Here is a 24,078-nt window from a genome sequence, read left to right as displayed (position 1 = left end):
AAATTTTTCTGGTAGCAGTAAAAATAAAATAGTTGAGGTCCTCGCGCTGAAGGGGTGAACGGCTTCTATTCGTTCACTGTATTACTGATTGTGTTAAATATTCCCTTAGTTTCATTTTTTTTGTCAGTATTTTTTTTCTTTCACATTTATCTGCGCCCCTTTCAGTTCCTATGTTCTTAACCCTCATCAATACGATACGTCTTTTTCAGCTTGATGTTACCTCCACTGTTTTAATTAGCACATGGGAGACTTTTCTTGCTGGGGGTGTTATATTGCCTTCATTAAACCATTGGCCACCAGGGGGCTCTCCTAAGCTGAATATGTTTATCTGATGGCTGGACGATGGGACTAACAACACCTCAACACACCGAAAGGGCTCATACTTCCAAGTTCTTTTAACTGTATAACGTTTGACATTTGTGCTCTGTGTGTACCTGTTTTTGTTGTCAGCTTTTTTCAACTTCTTGGTTCATCGTTAAGTACATTTCTCTAATTTTCGGTTCTGTCTACATTATATTTGTCAACGATTCTGCCTTCATTATGTCTTGTCTAATTGTCAGTTCAGCCCGTCATTATGCTTCTCATTCCCTCGTTTCCCTGAGCATCCTTATTCCACCCCATCCTCACCTTTCTCTCCCTAACCCCCTTCCCCTTCCTCTTCCTTGGACTTTCTCTCATGAATTTTTATTGCCCTGTGTTCATTTATCAGAGGGTAGGATGGAAGGGTAGAGGAGGGGAGGGGAGGGGAGGAGGAAGGGGGGATGTATGGGGATAGGGGAGGGAAGGGAAAGGAGGGGGGGATATATGGGGATAGGGGAGGGAAGGGAAGGGAAGGGGTGTGTAGGATGTACTGAGATGGGGGGAGAGTTTAGAGAGAGAGAGAGAGAGAGAGAGAGAGAGCGATTCATCCACATCTCTTCAGGCATACCACAGCTGGCAGAACCACAACTATGGGCATCACCACCACCTGAACCTACTTTCAAACTAAAATCATGGGGTGGACACGTAAAGATAAATAATAAAAGTGGGAGACCTATCAAACCACATAGCCACAAAGTCATTCATACATATTTGATCCTCTCAAATCGAGGCTATCTTCACAAGCAAGCACACCCACGTATAATCCTAAAACAAAACCATGACCATACATTCTTTTAACAACCTCTAACACCATGTATGTGAGAATTCCAGTGTATGACCCGGGACCCAATATCAGTAACAAGCAATACAATCCTCTCTCCCAACAGTCCTCTCCCCTATTAATCCACTCCCCTATCAGTCTTCTCTCTCATCAGTCCTCTTCCCCATCACCCTGTAACAGTACCACAACAATACAGTTCATTACCAGCTTCTAACATCTATATCTGTTTGTAATTCAGTTTACGTTTCAGGACGAAGTGTTCGTTTAGTAGTCATCTCCGTCTTTGTATAGCCCTGTGTCTCCTTGTGTTTCAGTGCAGGACCAGGAACACAGATTTTACACTCCCTCTTGGCCCTTTAGCAGTTTCGTTATGCAATCCTTTAACCCTCTCACGTTTGGGATAACTTTAGTATTCTTTTTCAGCTAACACCAGTAGAATTTCTTTTAGCTGAGAGTGAATATAGGAGCCTGAAGTTGCTGATACAGTGCCTATTAACCCTTACATAGTACGGACAACTCTACTGTTCCTATTCTAGCAAACGATAGATGATTTGATGTAGATAAGAATGGGGAGGTGAATTGAAAGTGTTAATATAATAGTATGTAACTCGTATGATTCCTTGTGTTTCAGTGTACGACCCGGGATTGTCTCTTCACCCTGAACCCCGAGGTGTGCAACTACTGCATCCACCCCAACACCGACTACACCTTCAGCGTGGCCGCCGTCCTCTCTGACTCGCAGCTCGGGCCCGCCATCACCATCAACAAGAAAGTCGGTCAGTAACATTTATTCTTCTGGTTTTATCAACGCTTTAGCCTCATTAGTACGGTGACGCCATTTTTGTGTTGTTCTCCTTGCAACTAGATGATTTTATTCAGCTTGGTGCACATCTCTTGTATTCACAGGTTACACACATCCACTACACCCATCATTTAACAACTATTGCATGTTACTTATTTCATTCTAATTCTGTGCAGAAGATTTAACCATCAGTATAGGATAGACCTCTCGTAGTGAAGAGGTTAAGGCCAAGAGTTGTCTCCTAAGCAGTAAGCAAAATAAAACTAAAAAATCGTCATCGTGCATATTGGGTAATTGAGTAATGGTAACAGCTTGTATATTTAACGTTTTGAGGTTAAATGATCTACCTGTGTTACATACGCCATTGTAGATGAACTGTTACAGATTCAGAATGGTTGTCATGCTTTGATTTAAGGGATTTCTTTTGCTTATGCTCCACAAACTTCATGCACTAGGTGTTGTGTATGATAATTACAATACCGTTATGTGTGTGTGCAAAGAAGGTAAGTGTCTTGTGCAGGAAAGGAGTGAGACATAGTAAGACAAATTTCGGTCAGAATTAATCATCGTCAGCGTGATCTGTGTTACCATTGTCTTTTTCATTCCTTTATATTATGAAGTTACTGCCTCTTGAATTTCTTTATATTGCAGAAACAACTGTAGGGACATGAATAGTAGTACATGAAAAATGTTAAGTGGTCTACAATTATTTTATACAGCGTAATTAAGTAATCCTGGTTATATTTAGTCTTTTTGATCATGGCATTCCACCACTTTGCTGATCTGCTCGCTGCTAGTCTCCCTTACGCTGCTTATATATATATATATATATATATATATATATATATATATATATATATATATATATATATATATATATATATATGTAATTAACCTGTTTCACTCAACAGTGAAAACTTAATGTTGATGAAGATCAAACCCCACTGCAGTGCTCCAGAGTAAATTAAAAGGGGAGAATGATTTATAACGTGAAAGAAAGGACAGGGGAATAAAAGGGCGAGATTTTATATAGTGACTGTTTTACCAATTTAACCTCTGAGTCTACCAAATCAGTACTTAAAGATGTGGCAGCCATGACTAAATCCCGTAACGGTAGAGAAAACTCCATATAACAAGAGGTATTCATCAAACCTTTCTGTGCAGGCTTGTTACCTACACTGTCCTCCTGACAATGCTTTCCTTAACAACCACTCCATTGCATTTATGTTCTTCGATTCAGACTCTCGGGGGTTGACGTTCAGTACATCCGTGTTAGTTACGTAAGTCGTTGTTGGAAAGTTTGGTTTGCGTTTATATATATATATATATATATATATATATATATATATATATATATATATATATATATATAAAACGTCACATTAAACCCATGGGGAAAAGGAGATTGTTTATGGAGATTGGACGGTCAAGGTGAAGGGCAGGGAGTATGGATTAGATTGGGGTGGCTGGAAGGAGAGGCAGGGCAAGGACAAGGTGAAGGGAGAGGGAGGGTGGTTGGAAGAAGGGGAGGCAGGGCAAGGACAAGGTGAAGGGAGAGGGAGGGTGGATGAGAGTAAGGTGGTTGGAAGAAGGGAAGGTTGGACAAGGACAAGGTGAGTGGGTATATGGGAGGGGGTGGCATGTGGTGGGGCAGGTTGGAGTCGCTTCTGAGTTATACCTGGACATCCCCTGAAAGGATGTAGCATCACACTGATAAAGAAGTACTGTACCGGGTAGATGTAATTTGTGACTTCGAGTAAAACAAATGCATAGTATGACACAATGAATTATGTAATGTTTTATGTAATTGTAAATAAAAAGAATGCTATGTAGTGAAGAATGAAAATATGATGGACGGCTTGAATGTGACTGAGGAAATGAAGTATAGGAATGGATAAAGTGCTAGGTATACTTATATGTATGTATATATAAAAAGGATAGATATAGATAAGCAGGTGTAATCTATGCAGGGGGGTGGCAATTTACATAAGTATCCGGCGACACGTGTGGTGGCGTCAGGGTGTGTGTTGTACCTCTGACCATCTCCAAGGCCAACTGACAATGTGATAGGAGGGTATATGGCAGTTGCCAGGCTGAGGTATGTTGGGGTCACCTCACCTTGATTCACTTCAAGGTCTGTAGTCTCTTCACTCCCATAACTTTTATTTTAACACCCAGGCTCGTATGACTCACTCTCGGTTAAAAAAAAAAACTCGTTTGGCGTTACCTAGAAGAAAATATGAAAATAGTGTCGACACCGAGGATGTTTATGAAACTAAATTGTTTTATTCAGTTGAAATAGTGGACGCTTTAACTAAGGCCGTATCAGACTTCCTCAGTTCAAGTAGTCACTCCTACACCGAATAAAATCGTCTAGAGACAACAGGAAGAAAATATGAAATCCATGGCATTTAGACGGGGCTGGGAGACACTGACCACCCGCCGTTCTGTTCCTCTGCTGACTTACTCCACCACCTTCTCACAACCACAGTGATAAAGTACCACGTTCTTATATTTATTTCGCCGTATAAAATTTTCTTTGATCGGAGCTGATGATAAGATTGAAGTGAGCCGCTTATATTGTAAAGTAGAATTTTGTGCCCCTCACCCCCTTGTCGCAATTCTTAAAGGATGGAGATGGAAGAATTATACCGTCATATACAAAACTGTATATGAAGAGGGTCCAAGCCGGGCTAAAGTTGGTGTATCTTATTACACACAGTTTCAGTGTTTGGATGTAACTCTTACCACTGAACGGTCTGCGCGCTTGTGATATCACAGCACCACAAGGGTGTAGATGTGATGGCGATAATGTACAGTAAGCGAGATGTATATTGGTGGTGGTGATGTTGGTGGTGTCCATCGAAGATGTGGAGAATACATCGTGGAGTTTAGTCAAACATCCTGTACTTCATTCACTTGAACTTGGCCCAGATTTTCGTCATTTTACATCTTATTTCACCTAGCTCACTGGCAGAAAAAATGCTGTGGCTCTGCATCCTTTCTGTAACACTCTTTGGTGACTAGCATCGTATACAAGTATTAACCTGTTGTTATAACCCAGCATTCAAAATGGAGGGATGGCAATCAGAAGCCATGATAAAAGGAACAGAGTATAGAGAGCCATGTCAAACCCCACTCATGGTAGGGACAACTCCAGTATTCAATTCCAGCTGATGCCAGACTATTTTATTCAGCTGACAGTGAGTCATGGAGCCTGGGAGTGTTACTAATTTTCATACAGCTCTGGGAAGAGAATAGTTGCGGTGACTACATTTATTTCACTAAATATAAACCCTTCTGGTGAGAGATCATCATATGCCTTAACCGATCTTATGATGAAACCCAGCCTCTGCAAGACTTGTGTTAGGTTTTAGTAGTTAATAATAATTATCAGGACAGATTCAAAATTCAATTGGTTCGCCTACTGAACTTTTATTTCCACTTCAGACAAACCGTCGTAATGTGAGCTGATGATACAACGTAGCCAGAAAATTTTATGATACTTTCATTATAGCCTATTCACAGTAACAAAACTGAGATTTTTCTTGTTCTCAGACTGCATGTTTAATTTACCATCTACAAATCTTGATGGTACCTATTGCATTTAACCGAGCTTTTTACAACTTAGTACCCGATTCACCTCACGACCTCGCCACAGCCACGCCATAAAAACGTAGATGTTATTGCCCAACAACATGTACGGTGTGGAACGAAAAAGCTCATCTACTATTCCGCTGCGACTGCTTCACACTTCAGGCACGTCTGTCACTTTCCTTCCTGACGCAGCATATCAGAGAGAGTCATCTGTGGCTAGTGAAACATACCGCATCCCTCTCTCAGCTTTGGAATATTAGCCAGCAGAGGAAAATGAGTTGAGATATGAGCAAACTTTCCTCCCTAACTGTACTTACTTCACCTTATATCCACCCTTGTTGATGGGAAATGATGATAGCGCTAAATTTGCCTTGTCTATTGCAAATGAAGATAGAAGTGTGCATTTACCTTGCTGATGGGAAGTGCTGATAAACTCTGGAGAAATATGTGACCACTCACCCTATAACACTGCCACTGCTCACCTATAAGTTGATTGATTATATTACCTGTTATATAAAAATTAGTGATGGAGAATTGATGATAGAATTTACTTGGGATGATAGATTATTTTACCTGTCATGGATAACGTAGCGATAGAGAGCGATGATGGAGTTTATGTGAGGGATGGATTATGGGAAATTTTAGTAATTCTGTAATGGCTTGAGATATTATGCCTACACGCAATAATCAAGTTTGTGATAGAAGGCAGTGATTGAATTTAGTGAAGAGGATAATATGGAGTTCAGGCATTTGAGATTATGCTGTTAATTAGTGCGTCTAGGAAAGTTTCAGTAATTTATATAGGGCAGGAGATATAAATTTACCAGTATGTCGTATAAAACATAATGATAGAAAGTGATGATAGATTCTACGTGAGAAATTGACAGTCAGCATTAGAATTTCACGATTATACTGTTCATAAATGCTCAGAGGAAGATTATAGTACCTTTTAATGGCTCAGATATTTTGCGTCCATGTCATATAAAACCTTCTGATAGTAAGTGATGATGGACCCTGACTAAGCTTTGCGAGAGAAGATGAGAGGCTGTGGAATGCTTTGACGATTATACTGTTCATAAATGCATTGAGGAAGATTATGGTACTTTATTGTGCTCGTAAAGTGCGGCTGCATATCATGCCTGGCTGGAAGGAAAAACAGCTCGACTCACCTGAAGCACCTCGTCAGCATTTTTCACCTCAGCGATTTTCACTGTAGTAATTGTGGTGATTGAAGAGGAGCACAGTAGTTAGTGAAGTGTAGATTGGTAGTGTTGTGTGTCAGGTGTCAGGCCGATTCACTGTAATAATAGTAGCAAACGAAGAGGAGGACAGTATTTAGTGAAGTGTAGAGTGGTAGTGTTGTGTGTCAGGTGTCAGGCCATGTGATGGTGTGTCCTGCTGCAGGTGATGCAGGATTTTAAAGCGGATCTGATCCCAGTGACGGTCATTAACCTCCGTCACAGCAAAAGGTCTCTCAGAGGATAAATGAAGTTGTTTGGCGGTAGTAAGATAAGCTACAAAAGACTTCATGGTATTGTAGTGATTATTGACTTTTTTTGTGTGTGTGTTGTAGTGATTATTGACCTTTTTTTTTTTTAATCCCTTCATGACACCACCTCTCCTTGGCGACGGTTTCTAGAGGGTTATTGTTGTGTATGTGCTCGGGTCGGAATGTTCTCGTCGGTTAAGGAAGCTCCCTAACACCTTTTCCTAATCGATTTATTTTGCTTATTATACCTTACTATCGTCTTTTGTGTTGCATTAATCACTCTAACATAACCATACTCAGCATAAGTGACGTACAAGATGACATTTACCAGCAGGAGCCAGAAAATTAATCGCCGAGGAAGAGGTGCTATGGAGCCTCTTTACAGAACGAGAGTAGGAGCCATGTGTAGTAGCAGGGAACACATGAGGAAGAAATTTATACAGTGATTCGTCCTGATCCTGCTTGTGATGCCAGTATAGGCCATTGGATGCACTGGAGGGGGAATGCGAGACATGGGAGGCAGCGAGGCGTTTGCTTGTTGGACCTAATGCGTGGGGAAGGGGAGGGGCAGGGTCACTTACCGTACCCCAGTGCCTGTGTGCCGTGGGATGCATATTGTAGTTAATCTTTACAGCATGGAGACTCTATGTTTGTTTGTCTACCTGTCCAACTATTTATTTATTTATATTTGCAGCCATTTGACTATTATATGCAGCTTAGGATGGACTTACCGCATAGTTTGGCCAATAGATAGTCTTTATTAACCCTTACTTTTCCAGATATCTTCCCTAAATAGACAAAATTATCCGTAGGAAGCAAGAATAACTATAAATGGACGTCATCGGGTTGAAAGGGCCAGTAGCTGATAAACACAAGGAAGAGTTAATGATCACTTGACAAACAGTTAATGAAGACTGGAAGTTAAAGATGGTTGCTTCGAATTGCTGTGATTTTTAAGTTCCCGAAGGTGACAGATGAAAGAAGCAACTGGTACATGGGCGAATATTACCTGGCCGTGCACCTGTTACGTAGATACACTGTCTGGCATTGAATCTTAGAGGAGATGTTTACAGATGTTTACCACGCATACAGCAAATCACTCCCACTTTAAACACTGCCTGGTATATCATGATCGTCATTATTATTATTGTTATTAAATATATCATCATCGTCATCGTCATTATTCTGTCTATCGATCTATTGCCAGACGCCTTAATCCCTTACGGGGTGGCCACAAACAAATCGCCTCCACGTCGCCCTGTCCCCCGCCATTTCACTGCCCTGCTCCCAACTCACTCCCCTCTCTCATATACCTCTCTACGCCATCCCTCCACCTCATCCTCGGCCTCCCCCTCCCTCTTCCCCCCTCCACCTCACTCACATACACTCTCCTCGTCAGTCTCTCACCCTCCATCCTCTCCACATGGCCAAACCACCTCAGTGTGTTCCTCCTAACGCTTCCTATCACATCCACATCCACACCGCAACGCTTCTTTATATCCTCAATTGTCAACCTGTCTCTCCATGTGACTCCACAGGCTCCTCTTAAATAACTCATTTCCACTGCTCTCACTCTTGACGTGTGTCCTTCCAACAACGTCCAAGCTTCACTTCCATAAGTTAGAGTTGGTATCACAATACTGTCGTGTAGTAACTTTTTCACTTCCATGCTCACTTCCTTGTTCCTTATCACTGCTTTCAAGGAGCCAGCATTATGATGATGATGATGATGATGATGATGATGATGATGATGATGTTTCTTTTTCAATATTTATTTCCTTCGCTACCATGACGTCCTTTCAGTTTTCATGAAGTTAACACCAGACAAGTGTAGTCAGCTTAGGAAGGATATTAAGTAGTGGGAGGCTTAGTTAAGGCTCTTCCTGACCGGTTGGAATGTCTACTTCAAGTTGGATCAGATAATTGCATGGATAACAGGTGTCATGTGTCAAGGGCAGGGGCTGATGTTCACTGTCTGGCTTTATCGTGTACTGCGTGCCTGTGTCTGGAGAGCATCTTCTTCTGAAAATTATATCTGATGGAAAAATATCAGATGACCCCCACTTGTTTGTGACTTGAGATTGGCCCGTGGGAAGGCTGGGTCAGTGTGTACCAAGGATCTTACCTAATATGCAGGATGAACAAGTCTACACAGCAGTATTTTTTGTTTCGTTTGTAAAGGCTCCTTACGAGTATAGCGCTGTTTTCTTCGTACATTTTCACGTTAGCATTCACTCCGATTTGGTTGTGAAGTGTATGATAGCTGTCTGGGTGAAGACAGAGGTTTAAACAAGCAGTCTTCTTCGCGACTTGAGTCCTGAGGAATTTTGTTAATACGGGTGCTGCGCTTGCATATGAATAGGAGGGCCAGACTAGCGGTGAATAGCATCATTACCGAGGCGGCTGACTGCATGCTTGACCTTCACTTACTATCAGTGGAAAATAACATTGTAATGGGAAGGGTTCTGGGGATCTGATTAGCCTCACTGGTCGAAGGGTTTGCATCCCCCCTCCACCCTGTCACCTCTCCCACCCCTTCCACGTATCGCCTCTCGCACCCCCCTCCACCCCATCACCTCTCCCACCCCCACCACACTATCATCTCTTCCACCCCCTCCCCATCACATCAACCCCCCCACCTTCTCACCCCTAAGCCTATCCCCCCCATCACCCAACTCTCGCCCCCACCTCTCCAGTTCCTCAATTTCCCATCAGGACGAGAGGGAGAAAATTGACCATCCTTGCCCTCCCTCTCGTGTGCCTCCCTTCTCTCCTCTCCCCCTCCCTTTCCTCTCCCCTTTCCCCCTCCCCCTCTCTCCTCCCTTTCCTCTCCCCCTCCCCCCCTCCCCTCCCTTTCCTCTCCCCCTCCCCCTCTCCCCACATTCCTGGACGTGTCAAATGGCTACCTGATTCAACGTTGCCAAGTCCCAGCAGTGTTATAAGTCACTGGGATAACTGGGGACTGAGCCAGGGTGAAGGAAAAATTGGGAGGCAGAAAGAAGAGAAAGAGAAGTAGTGGGAAGGGAAGAAGTGAGGAAAACGAAAAGGAGAAAGTGGAGAAGAAAAGGAGATAAGGTGAGAAAGAGGAGAAATGGAAAAAGGAAGACATGGAGGAAGAGGAAAGACAAGTAGAGGAAAGGGGGAAAGTAGGAAGAGGAGGAAATGGAAATATTTACTGTGAAGGGATGTCATCAAATGATACGATAAATTTGTCAGAGAAACTTAGATTGTAACACACGAGAAGAGAGAGAGAGAGAGAGAGAGAGAGAGAGGGAGACTGGGGTGATGAGGAGAAAAGGGCATGATGCTACTGCTGCTGGTGATGAGAAGGAGGAGGAGGAAGCGAAGAAGGAGGAGATGAAAAAGAAAAAGAAGAGTGGTGTGGGGAGAAGGAGAAGGAGGAAGAAAGACTGGAGGAAGAGGAGGAGGAGAGGCTGGGAGTGAGGAAGGTTGACATTAGTATTCTGATTGGCCCTCTGGTTAGTGGTCGTGTGTGGGTCCGCTGGCTTGGCAATCAGAAGACCATTGTTGCCCAGAGGAAGGGGTGAATGGGAGGGAGGAGAGAGAGGGGAGGGGAAGGAAGAGAGTAGATCAACTGGAGATACAGAGGGAGTTAACACCATTACGAGTGTCATTTACACATTTTGCTTCCTGGTACCTTACGATTTTCTTCGGCTTAGGAGATACTTCAAACAACAATGGGAATGGATATAATCTCAAGTAACCCATGAACTAGTGTGGAGATAGCAAGAACAGATTATAAAAGACTTACTCTATCTTACAGGATTAAAGTATGGAGTTGTCTGGAGTAAGTATGGAGGAGTCAGGAAGGTGTGAGGGTGAGGAAAGTGAGCAAAATGTGAGGTGGGGGACAGGGGAGTCAAGGAGGGGGGGGGGTTGAGTGTGGTAAGTTTAGGGGAGCAGGAGTTACAGGGAAGTGAAGGGAGGGGAAAGGAAAGCAAACAGTAAAAGAGCGATTGCATGTGAGAGGTAGGAGTATGTGCGGTGGGGACTCAAGGTGATGGTGTGGGTGTGAGAGCATAGTGTCGGGGAGGGAAAGTGGAGGGAAGGAACAGAATAAAGTTGAACATCTAAACGGAAAGGCATACTGAATTTAAAGGAATTTCGGGATTTGTGATTTGAGGCATGGAAGAAAATACCAGTAAAATCCTGAACGTTTAGAGAAATATAAAAGACACAAAAATGAGAGAGAGAGAGAGAGAGAGAGAGAGGAAGGGAGAGTCAGAGAGAGATGGGAAAATATTTTAGGATCTGTGATGAACAAGTAAATGGCATATGCATGAGACTTCACTTAAAATTTTATACCTTCCCTCACACCTCACGTCTCCCGCGAAAAAAAGAAAAAATCGCAAAAATTATATACTGCAACATTTACTGTAAAAATGTTGGTATCTGGCATTACAGATTTCTCTCTACTTTCTAATTACTGAGTGAACATAAAGCATTCGTCTCCACTCCCCCGTCCTCCACCCAACCATCTTCGTCGGCTTCTGTGCTTGCTTCATCCCCGTATGATCCTAATTGTAGCCTGCCAACCCCCTCCATACCTGACACATTACCACCTAAACACCTCACAGTATCTTAGTGTCATATTCCCTTTGTTAGGTGCATGTTAGGTGTGAAGGTAGGTGGTCACATTTGCAGTCTTGGGCTACGTAGTGATTTGTGAGGAAGGGAGGTGTGAGGTAGAGATGTGCTTTCCTCATCACACATCGCACTCTTGGATGTTTAATATTTACCTGTTAACTGAGTGCTGTGTTAGGGTGCAAGGTAAGGAAGAATCAGGTGTGTGAATTTCCCCCCTCCTCTCTCTCTCTCTCTCTCTCTCTCTCTCTCTCTCTCTCTCTCTATCTATCTATCTATCTATCTATCTATCTCTCTCTCTCTCTCCAGTATGTCAGTCAGAATAAATAGTCATTGGATACCGATTAAGTCTGAATCATACCCACACACTGTTAATGTTTGTATTGAAGATGCAGTACAAGAGAGTCGGTCCCACCACTGACTCTGTTTGTTCCTAAAGATAACTAAGTCGCACCGAGATAGCAATACCCTCACAAAACGCCAAAGCATCAGTATGTGGGTATTTCATCTGTCTAATTATCGACACTGTAAATCAAGCGACAGTACCAATCAGACTGACTAGATTTTTCACCCCTTCCATTACGTAATTTATATTGTATTCTTATTGCCTCCTGAATATTTTACTCGTTTGGAGAGATTTTTTGAACTGGAGGCTTTGGATGTATCTTTATTAACCCTTTAATACAAGAAGTTTTCCCTAAAGTGTAAAAAATAGATCGTTTGATTGAAGAAAAGTAAAAACGCGTCCTGCAACTAAAGAGAATGATAAAGAATGATCCTGACCATTGATATTTACTTGGACCCCTGAGTTGGCACACATCCTTCTGTTTTCCCTTTGGCTGCGATTGATTCTCTCCTTATCCCCTTAATCCAGCCATCTGACATTAGCCGCAACAAAGTACAAGCAGTGTGAGACGTGGGCAGAGGGTAAGCGATTTGGTGGTGGTTCCTGAAGCTGCCCTGGAAACGATGATGCTGGATAAAAGCGGGCGATTAGACTTCCCATCACCTGGCCCTCACGGCAGCACGAGTTGTGGGGAAGGGTTCAGAAAGGAACGTAGCCAGTTTTCACGATAAACCCTCCATAGTTGTTAAAAATTATCACAAATATATATATATATATATATATATATATATATATATATATATATATATATATATATATTTTTGCCGCATTTTCCGCGTTGGCTTGTAACAGTTTGGTCATCAGTAATCATGCAGGCTTGCCGCATTTTCCGCGTTTGCTTGTAACAGTTTGGTCCTTGTACGAGTTAAGATACGAGGGAAAGCAGACGATCTTATACATACATGAAGCTCAGTAATGCTTTTGAATATTCCCCCTATCACACCCACACACTGGCTTTGATTTACGATTTATTGATACCTGACGGGTTAAGAAAAAAGTATAAACAAACCAAGCTTCTTATTTCACAATTCAGGCGCAAGCAAGTTAATAAATGTTGATAAATACAGTTCTGCCACATCCACACACCTGCCTCCCGCTTAGAAAGTCCCGGGCCCTGATTATTAGTTCATATTTGTTGGATATTATTTCTGGACGAGCAAAAGCTTAGCCAGAGGACCCGATAAAACTTGGGTGATTACAGAGTTTGGGATGATGAAAGAGCATGTTGGAAAGTGGGTGAAGATTGTGTGTTTGGTGAAAAGAACATTGACGATGTGACGTGAAAACAAGGAAGATAGAGTTAAAACAAGAGAGGCCGTCTTAAAATATTATATCGAACGTAGGAACCGTAATGAATTTCTTAAACCTGAAGTACACCAAAATATGAAGAGCAGAATACAAGCGATGATGAGATGGGAGATGAGATGGTGTAAGAGTATGTTACGTGCCTTTATCAGTGTCACCTTGTCCTATTGTGCGGCGAAGTCAACAGTGTGTGCCAGGATGAGAAAACACAAGAGCCAAGTTAGGGTGACACGTGTTTGTCTTAATCTGCTTTAGGGTGACACTTGTTTGCCGCAATCTGCTTTCATCTATTGTCTCCTCTTTATCTTAGACGCTTTTATATTCTCGGTGTCTTCTTCTCTCGTTCATCGATATCACTTTCTCCTTTTAAGTCCTCCTTTTCCATGGTTATTGTTATTGTGCATTTGTTTTTCTAGCATTTCTTAATTCCTTTTTCTTCCCTGAGAGATGTACTTTATATTTTCGTTGCTTGCTCGTTTTTAATTCTTTGTTTTTTCTTTTCTTTCTTCCTTGGTGTTACTTTATATTTTCCATTAATACACATTCGAAGATATCATTTATGCATCGTTGATGTTATTGTACTGCGTAATATTTTTCATACATAGTTAATTTTTATTTTTCCCCTCGTTGACGTACATTATACTTTTGTAACATACACCTTTTAACGCAATCTTCGTCTTTTCCCTTTGTCTGTGTTTCCCAATATTTTTCTGTCCTCTTTAGCTCTGTTCACATGCAAACATTACTTCTTACTTTGTTAGCGGTTCCTATATTTGTCATCCCTGTAACCTTTACCTCCTTTCACCGGTTGTGTACGAAGGAGTAAGGAGGAGGAGGAGGAGGAGGAGGAGGAGGAGGAGGAAGGATAATGAAAGTGAGAAGAGGAGACGAAAAATACCTGGATAATTTCTCGACAGTCAGTTTTTCTTAGTCCCACTTTTCCCCTAGAACACGACCCACAGCAGTCAGATTTATATCCAGGTCCCCAATTAGAATGTGGGGTGACAGGGATAAGGGGTGGAACAAACTTTATCCAGCATTCTGATCAGTTCGAGACTAAAGAGGAGACAGAAGCAGAGAGAGTAAAGAAAACGGAGAGAAAGAGTAGAGGTATAGAAAATGTGGGTCACGAGGACAGCTGGGGCGCCTGGGGGGTATTTGGCGGGGAAAGGGGAGGGGGAGGGGGAAAGAAGAGGGAGGGGGAAGGGGGGTGAAAGAAGGGGGGAAGAGGAAGGAAAGGGGATGGGAAGGGAGAGGGAGAGGGGGAGGAGGGGAAGGGAGGTGGAGGGGAAGGGAAGGGGAGGGAGGGAGGGAGGGGAAGGAGACAAGTAGGGACGGGGAAAGGGGAGAAGGAGGGTGAGGAGGGAGGGGAAGGAGAAAGGGTAGGGGAAAAAAAAGAAAGAGTTAGGACAGACAGATGCCTCGAGGCAAGGGTGGAGGGCCAAGGGTATAAATGCTTGTAGTGAGGGGGTAGGCGAGGGCTGGAGGAGTAAAGAAAGCGAAGAAAGGAAGACAAGATTTTGAAGAGCGGATTCTGAGTCGCTTTGGAGATTCCTTAACATCTCTTTCTTAACGATTTATCCCGAACATTATACCTCATTGTCCGCTTGTATGTTATTGATGGATACTTTGTCGATAATAAAGCGATGTAAATAAAAAAAGAAAATCAAAGAGTAAATCGGAATAAATCACGAAGGAAGTGATGCTACGAGGCCTTTTATGTCGCGTACAGTGCAGCCTTTAGCTAAAATTTATTATCTGCCTTAAAGAGCCCCATGCAGTTTATAGTTATTTATTTAACTCATTTTTTTCCTGTAGCTTTATGTATCTTGTATTTCAGAACGGTACTGTGGAAATTAAACACCTGTGCTTCTGTCTGCTCTTCTTTTACCCTTCTCCTCCTCCTTCTCCTGCTTCTCCTCCTCCTCCTCCTCTTCCGTCCCCTGTCTCGCCCCAGAGAAAGGTAGAGGAGGAGGCGGCGGGAGGGCATGGGGAGTAAAAAAGCAGGGAGCTCGGTGAAGGTGGTCTGGCGGGTGGCAGAGAAAATGTGGAGTGTAGAATTAAGACAGGAAGAAAAAACAGAGGCGAACTGAAGGAGAAATTATTGGAGAGGTACGATTTGTGTGTGTGTGTGTGTGTGTGTGTGTGTGTGTGTGTGTGTGTGTGTGTGTGTGTGTGTGTGTGTGTGTGTGTCCGTCAAATAAGGGAATGACAGAGCTTAAAGATAATTGTGGAGAGGATGACATTACATTTATTCAATTTACATTTTTTCATTTGTGTTTTTGCTAATGATGATGCAAGTGGAGTCTCACGGCCTCCTCTCCAAAAATCCAGGGCCACAGGCAGGGCGGAGGATGCATTGTTATTAACCTTCATGGCCCTGAACGTTGCATCTCATTCTGGCTAACCTCAGGCGATTTTATTCAGTTCATATAAGCCAGTAATACCATAAAGGCTATCCTGTTCACTGCCAAAACCTCAATTTTAAAGTTTATTCCTGTTATCCCCGGAAAATTGTCTTTGGTTTAGGGGAGGTGTGTACGGATGAAGAGATTATATACAGCCTTGGTTAACCTACTTCTTCATGAATACTGAATCATATCGTGTGGTGGTTGCTTGAGTAAACTGAAATAGACGTCATCCTTATGGAGAGATTAAAGCTTAGATGAACACACGTTATGGGTGAGATATATCACCTTTAATTTTTATATTATCCAGCGTCAGGCGATTATATGCGCATCTGATGAGAAGAAACACCGAATAGAAAGGTATTGTTTCTTTTATGTATCTGACGCTGAGAATAACTTACAGTAGTCGGTTAATTTCCTAAAAACCATCAGATCTGGGCGCGCTAGGTGGAACCACACACAGTTCGTTACATGTCTCCATTTGGGCGATAATACCCACCGTCCGTACTGAATACATGCCAGGGCTGTCTCATTCAGAACTGGTGTGGTGGTATTAACGTTGTGTGTGTGTGTGTGTGTGTGTGTGTGTGTGTGTGTGTGTGTGTGTGTGTGTGTGTGTGTGTGTGTGAAGGAAAAAAAAATGAAGGCATCGAAAGAGCAGACGTGTGTGGGGAGGGGTGGGGTGAAGATCGCAGTCTGGCCAAAAACGGTTGTGGGTTTGGGGCGGATGCGTCGGTTGTGGGTTGTGGCGAGGTTAAAGGGGCGGTTTTGGACGGTTTTGGGCGGGTTAGGAGGCAGGGTGGGCGGCGTGAAGGCTGAGGGAGCGGCGTGATGGCTATAGAGGTGGGCGTGAAGGATGAATGGGCGGTGGTGCGGGCGTGGGAGGGGGTGGGGGAGGGGTTTAGGGAAAGAGTGAGAGGGGGAGGCTTGGAGTGGAAGAGGTAGGGGGAGATGTTGGACGGAAAGTAGAGTAGGGGAGGGGAAAGGGGACAGGGAGGAGGTAGAGGAGAGGTGTAAAAGAGGAGGGGAAGGTTTAAGGAAGAGATAGGGGGAAAGTATAGGAAGGGACGTAGAATGGGGATGGGGATGGGAGGGATGGGGAAAGAGGGAGGGGATGAGAGGTTATGGAGAGAGGGGTAAGAGGGAGAGTTGTACGAGGGGAAGGGGAGGTGGGAGGGAAAGAAAGAGGGAAGGGGATAGGTTTATGAAAGGAAAGGGAAGAGGGAAAATGAAGTAAAGGAAGGTAGGTGTAGGAGGGGAAAGTGAAGGGGGAGAGGACAGAGGTGAGAGGACAGGTCTTGTAGTAGGGGAACGAGAGGGGAGGGGAAAGTTTTAGGAAGAGTACGGGAGAGGGAAAGGTGTAAGAAGAGTAGAGGGAGAGGGGGAAATGTAGGGGGAGGGCGTTGTAGAAGGGTAAGGGGGGAGGGGCAAGGAGTGGGAAAACCAAGGAGAAGGTGTACAGTAGTTGTGGGGGAGAAGGGTAGGCAGGTGTAGGATGGGCAGTGGGGAAGCTGTAGGTAGAGGGGAGGGGGAGAAGTGTAGTAGGTGCAGGAGGGGAAGAGGGTGTGTAGGTTGTCGGATAAGACTGGGAATTTTTTGGTTTCCGTGCGACCTTGGGAGAGGGAAAGTGGCCGACACACAGGCAGAATAAATAAAGAAACAGACAGCGATCTCTTGCGAATAGACTCTTCACTGTATGGAGGAGGAGGAGGAGGGGGAAGAGGAGGAGGAGGAGGAAGAAGGAGGAGAAAAGAAGGCAGAAGAGGAATGTGTATAAACCAGAATTGTGCACTCGATGTTAAAGATCTTGAAAGCTTTACGTCATTATTTTTCTGTCTTAAATCCCGTTTTATTTTTTTTGCTGAATCTGGCATTTACTTGAGTGTTATTCTGGGAAGTGATGGTGAGCAGCACACAGAGGGAGACAAAATGTGACTTGAGGGTGTGAAAGTAAATACCTGGGTTACCTGTGGCGAATTCCAAGACACACACACACACACACACACACACACACACACACACACACACACACACACACACACACACACACACACACACACACACACACACACACACACACACACACACACACACACACACACACACACACACACACACACACACACACACCGTCCTTGAGGGGTCCGAAGCGGGGAAGTATTTGAGGGTACACTATAGTGGGTGAGAGGGACGGAGTACACACATATACCAGGAAAAAACAGTAAATGGGCCACTAGTAGCCAGATAATATGCCGGGAAGAAGGTAGTTATTATAAAAAAATCTAGACAATACTGTATTTAGAAGCACCTGGATTGAAGAAAGTTGTAGCCCACCCACCAGTCCCTCCGGCATATTAAACTATCCGGAAAAAACGAGAAAACTGTGTACGTAGAGAAATGGATGAGCTAAAGTGAATATTATTGCCGTATTTCCATCTTGCATGGTAAATTGTAATACTAGATTACTACTAGAATATGAGGCTGGTCATGAAGAAGTGCCATGGGAAGAACGTAGAGCCATACAGTTGTCTTTTTCTGCCAAAGTGCTGTGTGAAATAAGCTGCAAAAGAACGAAAATCTAGGCCAAGTTATTGTGAAAGACCCATAGCCATAGATCCATGACTACAGTAGCAGGTAACCTCAAAGCCATATACCTTTGACTTACTTATCTCTCTTTTTATGGGGAACTTTTGTACCGTGAAGGACTGGAAGTGGGTTGATGTGGGTAGGGGAGAAAGAGAAGGTAGAAGTGGTAGAGAATTACTGAAGAGAGCTGAGAATGAGGGCGCTGAAGGAGTGAGAGGATAGGAAAGGGCAGTGTGCGAATGAGAGTGAAGAGGAAGAGTGAGGGGACGAGGAATTAGTGAGTGGAGAGGTAGAGGAAGGGAGAAAGAGTAAATAGAGGGGTAGGAGAGAGTGAAGAGTGAGGGAAAGGTATGAATAAATATGTGAGAATGAGAGTGCGTTGGTAAGGGAGTAAGTGGGTTAGATGAGAGTTATGGAATAAGAGTAAAGGAAGGGAGTAGCCTAGGTGGTTCAGAGTGAGGCTACGTGAGAGTGTACAGTATGTGACTAAGTGGGAGTGAGAGTGCATATCGGGGACAAAAAGTGGAGGAAGGAGAATAAATATCTGGGTGTGTGTAAAGAAAGCAGGCTGGCTGAATAAATAAGGTTGAGATGACATGTGAGTGATACTGCATGTGAATGAGTAAGAGTGCATGTGAGTGAGTGATAGTGAGGGTGTATGTGAGTGAGAGTGAGAGTGGATGTAGGTGTGTAAGTGTATCCGTATTGTGCCCACCTGGTCCACCCTGCCCTAGTATGTCACAGATATACCCGGCCAAGGTCAGGTCACCTCGCTTCCTCGTGCCACCACATGCACACACAAGTTTACCATACATTAACATATTCAATACCAGCCTGCATTTTATATTTTCTTCGGGATACCACTGAACTGTGTTGAGATTGAGAAGGATGGCTCTCACTGAAGGGATAAAAATAGCCTCCATCACCACGTTCACGGCATTACTTTTTTCTTTGATTCTTGTGGAAGGGTTGGGATACCATTACTGAACTGAAGGGAAACATACTAGATATGGAACCATCACTGCTGTCAGTGGTGCCAGTCATAAGATTTTTCACACAGGGATTTTATTAGTAGTAGTAGTCGTAGTAGTAATAAGTAGTAGCAGTCATCATCATAATAATAATCATTGTTATTATTACCGCATAATAATAATAATAATAATAATTATTATTATTATTATTATTATTATTATTATTATTATCCACTTCTAAATTACAAAAGCAGAAAATAAAAGTATAGAAAACTAAATCTACCGTAAGTTTTTCTTTATTTTTCACGTCAATAGTCATGGAACAAGAGCGAAAATAGAGAAAACTTGGTTGATATCGAGGGTAACTCATGTAAATCAGCGGTAGGCGTCACTGTAATATTATATGCCCTTGTTTGTGCCCTGGCCCTGGAACTGTGGCATGTCCTATCACCGCTAGTCTCGAGGTCACCATTTGAATATTAGTGATGTGGTTCCTGTTGTCTCCGTTTTTTTTTTTTATATATATATTCTTCCTGTTTGGCTCCCGTTTTTCATTGCATTCTTCTTTTAATTATCGTTTTCTTTTTGAGCTGTGATTCCTGCTGTTTTTTTTTGTTTTTTTTAATGCATTCTTCCTGTTTGGTTCCCGTTTTTTCACTGTATTATTTCCCTTATCATTCCATGCTTCTTTAGTCTAATTTATCACTGCTTCCTCCATTAGTTTTTTATTTTGCCACCGTGTTTGTCGTGTTGCTCTTATTTATCACTGCATTCTTTCTGTCTCTATTTTCACTGTATTCTTTATTTTCAGTCCTCACTGCATGCCTCCTGTTGTCTTTCTCACTGCATCCGTCTTGTTTGTCTCTGGTTATCCGTTGAATTTTTCCTGATTTGTTTATATTTCAGTGCATTTTTCCTGTGTCCTGTTTTTCCCCACTGCATTCCTCTTCTCTGTCTTGATTTCTCACTGCATTCCTATCTGTCTTGATTTCTCACTGCATTCTTCCTGTCTCTCTTGTTTTTCCCACTGCATTCTTCTTCTCTGTCTTGTTTTTTCACTGCATTCTTCCTGTCTGTCTTGTTTTTCACATTGCATTCTTCTTGTCTCTCTTGTTTTTCCCACTGCATACTTCTTCTCTGTCTTTTTTTTCACTGCATTCTTCCTGCCTGCCTTGTTTTTTCACTGCATTCTTCCTGTCTCTCTTGATTTTTCACTGCATTCTTCTTCTGTCTTTTTTTTCACTGCATTCTTCCTGTCTCTTGTTTTTCCCACTGCATTCTTCTTCTCTGTCTTTTTTTTCACTGCATTTTTCCTGTCTGTCTTGTTTTTCACATTGCATTCTTCTTGTCTCTTGTTTTTCCCACTGCATACTTCTGTCTTTTTTTTCACTGCATTCTTGTTTTTTTCACTCTGTTCTTCCTGTCTCTTGTTTTTCCCACTGCATTCTTCCTGTCTCTCTTGTTTTTTCACTGCATTCCTCTTGTCTGTGTTGTTTTTTCAGTGCATTCTTCTTCTCTCTTGTTTTTCACTGCATTCTTCCTGTCTCGTTTCTCCCACTCCATTCTTCCTGTCTTTCTCTTATTTTTCATGCCAGTACTCTTGTTTAAACCAAGATATACCTTCACGTTGTTAAGGGGTTCGGAACAGTCTGTATCGGCTCCATCGATACCCTAACTATTTAGTATATTATCCTTTCTACAACCTCACGACTTTATTCATCTCAAGACAGGCCTCTCGTAGAAAATGGTTTGAGAGAAAAAAAAGTTGGGGAGGGGTGGCTTTCTCCCTGTTATGTATATCGCGATGTGGGGTAACTTCTGTTGTACTTCAACCATAATTCATCTATAACCGTATACAGTAGTGCTGGAAGTATGGAGTGGAAAAGTACATGAGGAAGGGTCGCTTGGTGTGACGTGAAGGATAAATGTTGTGATGGCAAGGCGTGGAGACGTTTTTGGCGTCAATAAATTCTGAGTTGAGGTACTGTATTTGTCTGACATCAGCTTTAACGTTCATCATTACAGCTCATTACTATACAACATATAAACACAACTTCCTTTAGATTGAGGGTGTCTCTGCTAAACTTGATAAGGAGCAAGGTTAGAATACAAAAGGACTGCATCGCACTGATGCAGTTAATGGCGATCGTCTGTGACCCCTTTCGTCCTTTCAGTAGGGGACTTTTTTTTTTCCTTATTCCTGCTGCCACCAGACGGATTTTTTCAGCTACGGGAGACTTCTGGAGCTGAAGAGATTAGATACAGTCCTCATTAGCCCCTTAACTACTAGAGATCCTCCCTGAGTTGAGTAATATCAGGTAGCTTAAAAAATATATAAATACGTCATCGGAGTGAAGGGGCCAATATTAGATGGCTCCCTTAAGTAGATCGTCCGGCGGTTGGAAGAATATAGTGAGAGGCGTCATCGTACTGAAGAGGCTAAACATGGCTTGCCTGAATTGTGTATATGATCCGGGGGCCTGAGGAGGATTCGACACCCCGCCCCATGAGTCAGGGGCCTTATCCGCTTGACACCGACACCCTGCCTGAATACCCAATGAATTCCACATGGGCGATACTTGGGATTTGCCCTTGGTAGTGTTTTTCTCTTTTTCTTTTCTTTTATCTATTTATTTATTTACTTATCTGTCATTCGTGGAACCGGTGGTGTAGTGGTTCGCACATCCAGACCACAATTGGAAAAACCCAAGTTCGATTCCCGGCCGAGTCAGACTCAGTTTTGTTCCTTGACACGTCTGTCCCTGTTCATTCGGTATTACAAACGGGGACCTGGATGTTAAATTAGACTGTTGTGTGTAGTATTCCAGGAGAAGAAGATTGTGACTTTCCTGCCTCACTGACCTTACCGTCGATGTACAGTCCGCATCAGAAGTTATGTCGCCTCTCCTGCTCTTCTCTCCATGGACTCTAAAAGTTAGTGTGATGAATCCGCAGCAACTGACAACGACGGCTTTATTCGGCCACAGATCGGTGTCATCAGTGTCAATTGTTGTGAATTCACCACGCTGATTTTTAAAGTTCAAGGAGAGGAAAAACAAGAGAGGCGACAGAACTTTTGATACTGACTGTACATTGAGCCTAGACCGCCCCCCCCCCCTTTTTTTTTTTCAAACTTCTCTCTCAAGGTAAATAATATCGTCTGTCTGAAGAAAGAATGATAAATAAATTGCATCATCGTAGTGCAGGAATGAGTGCACCAAACTCCATCACTTTGAGAGGCCTGTGTTCAGTTACATCGCCTAGCAGTAGCAACAGTAATATACATAAAACCTACAGGACTAGTGGGTGAGCAGTGAAGTATTTAGTAATGCATGAAATGTAAGGTACGTAGAAGCGTACCGAAGGACTAGAAACTTCGAGGTCATGCTTTATAAATGTATTGTTGCCCTGATATTCCAGTTTATTCCCATGCTGTTGTATTTATGCTTATCTAGATATTCCTGTTCGTAACTTGCTTTTCACTAGACACAAAGCAAAAAGTGTTCCATCATCCGGTAACTTCCTCTTCAGCTGTATTTCTGGCGATTCAGCATTCCTAACTCCACTATCAAACTAGGTAAATAGTTCATCTGTTTCTTTGGGAATTTGCTTTCGTAATTCCACTGGTCAGCTAGATAATTCAACTCTTTCTCCAGCGATTCTGCATTCCTAACTTCCCAGTAAGTTTGGTACATAATTAAACAGTTCTCTGGGGAGTATGCGTTCCTAACTGTTTCATTAGGCTAGATATATAATTGTTTGTCTGCGTTCCTAACTCATTAAGCTAGATATATAACAGTTGATTCTCAGTCAAATTTGCGTTCCTAACTCGATTTATTAGGCTAGATGTTTAACCGTTTCTCTAGCGATTCTGCGTTCTTAACTCACTTATCAGGCTAGATATATAACTTTCTCTAAGGATTCTACGTTCCTAACTCATTCATTAGGCTAGATATATAACTGTATCGATTCTACGTTGCTAACTCCACTATAAATACATAAGCATATCTCCCAGTCGGTCATTCCTGCACGTCTCTCTCTCGATTGGCTGCATCTGGCCTAATACGACTGACCCAATCTCAGATCTTCAAGGGTTGTCATTGTCTCTCTCGCTAATATCACCGAGACACGATTGGGCCCGGGGCGTGATGGAACAGAGAAGGGCCGAGTGCTGGATGGGAGGGTGGTGAAGGGGTGGGGGGAGAGGTATAAAAGGGGTAGAGAAAGGGTGGTGATAGGGGGCTGAGATATGGGAATTGAGAGAGAGAGAGGGGGGGGGTGGCGGAGGGAAGTTGGAGGCAAGGGGAAGGGAGGTTAGGGGGTCAGAGGTAGAAAGGGGGAGGGAAAGGTGGTGATAAGAAGATTGAGAAATGGGGGTGAATATGTGAGGGGGGAAGGTAAGGGGGAGGGCATTCAGAGTTAGAAAGGAAGGGGAGAGAGAGACGGAGTGGTAGTAGGGGGATTGAGATATAATGGTGAAGGGGAGAAAGGAAGATAGAGGGGGGGAATAGGGAGGGGGTAGAAGAGAATAGATGGTCGGGGTGGAGCAGGGTAGAGAAGCCTAAATGGAGTGACTTAATCGCATATCGGTCAGAGCCTGTCTTGTATGTACGTTTCGGAGGAGTGACTTCATTGAGGTATGTTATTGATTAGTGATGGAGTCCAGGAGAGAGAGAGAGAGAGAGAGAGAGAGAGAGAGAAAGAAAGAAACCCTATCAATACGTTGGCGTCATTTAGAATCTACATTTGCAACCTGCGAGTTATATAA

General features: G+C 43.0%; 1 protein-coding gene across 1 annotated transcript in view; it reads left to right on the top strand.

Moving 5' to 3' along the window:
* The window catches only part of LOC145411832 (uncharacterized), a 255,319-nt gene that overhangs the window by 87,050 nt on the left and 144,191 nt on the right, over window positions 1-24,078 (top strand). The window contains exon 8 of the mRNA XM_080281792.1: window positions 1,773-1,917. Coding sequence (XP_080137918.1) covers window positions 1,773-1,917 — 145 coding nt within the window. The remainder of the gene's footprint in view (window positions 1-1,772; window positions 1,918-24,078) is intronic.

Source organism: Coenobita brevimanus, chromosome 91 (genome assembly GCF_032717465.1).
Source record: "Coenobita brevimanus isolate Jiangsu-jjx chromosome 91, ASM3271746v2, whole genome shotgun sequence".
NCBI classification, from domain to species: Eukaryota; Metazoa; Arthropoda; class Malacostraca; order Decapoda; family Coenobitidae; genus Coenobita; species Coenobita brevimanus.
The sequence above is the reverse complement of the archived record's forward strand: the minus strand, read 5'-3'. Positions and strand labels throughout refer to the sequence as shown.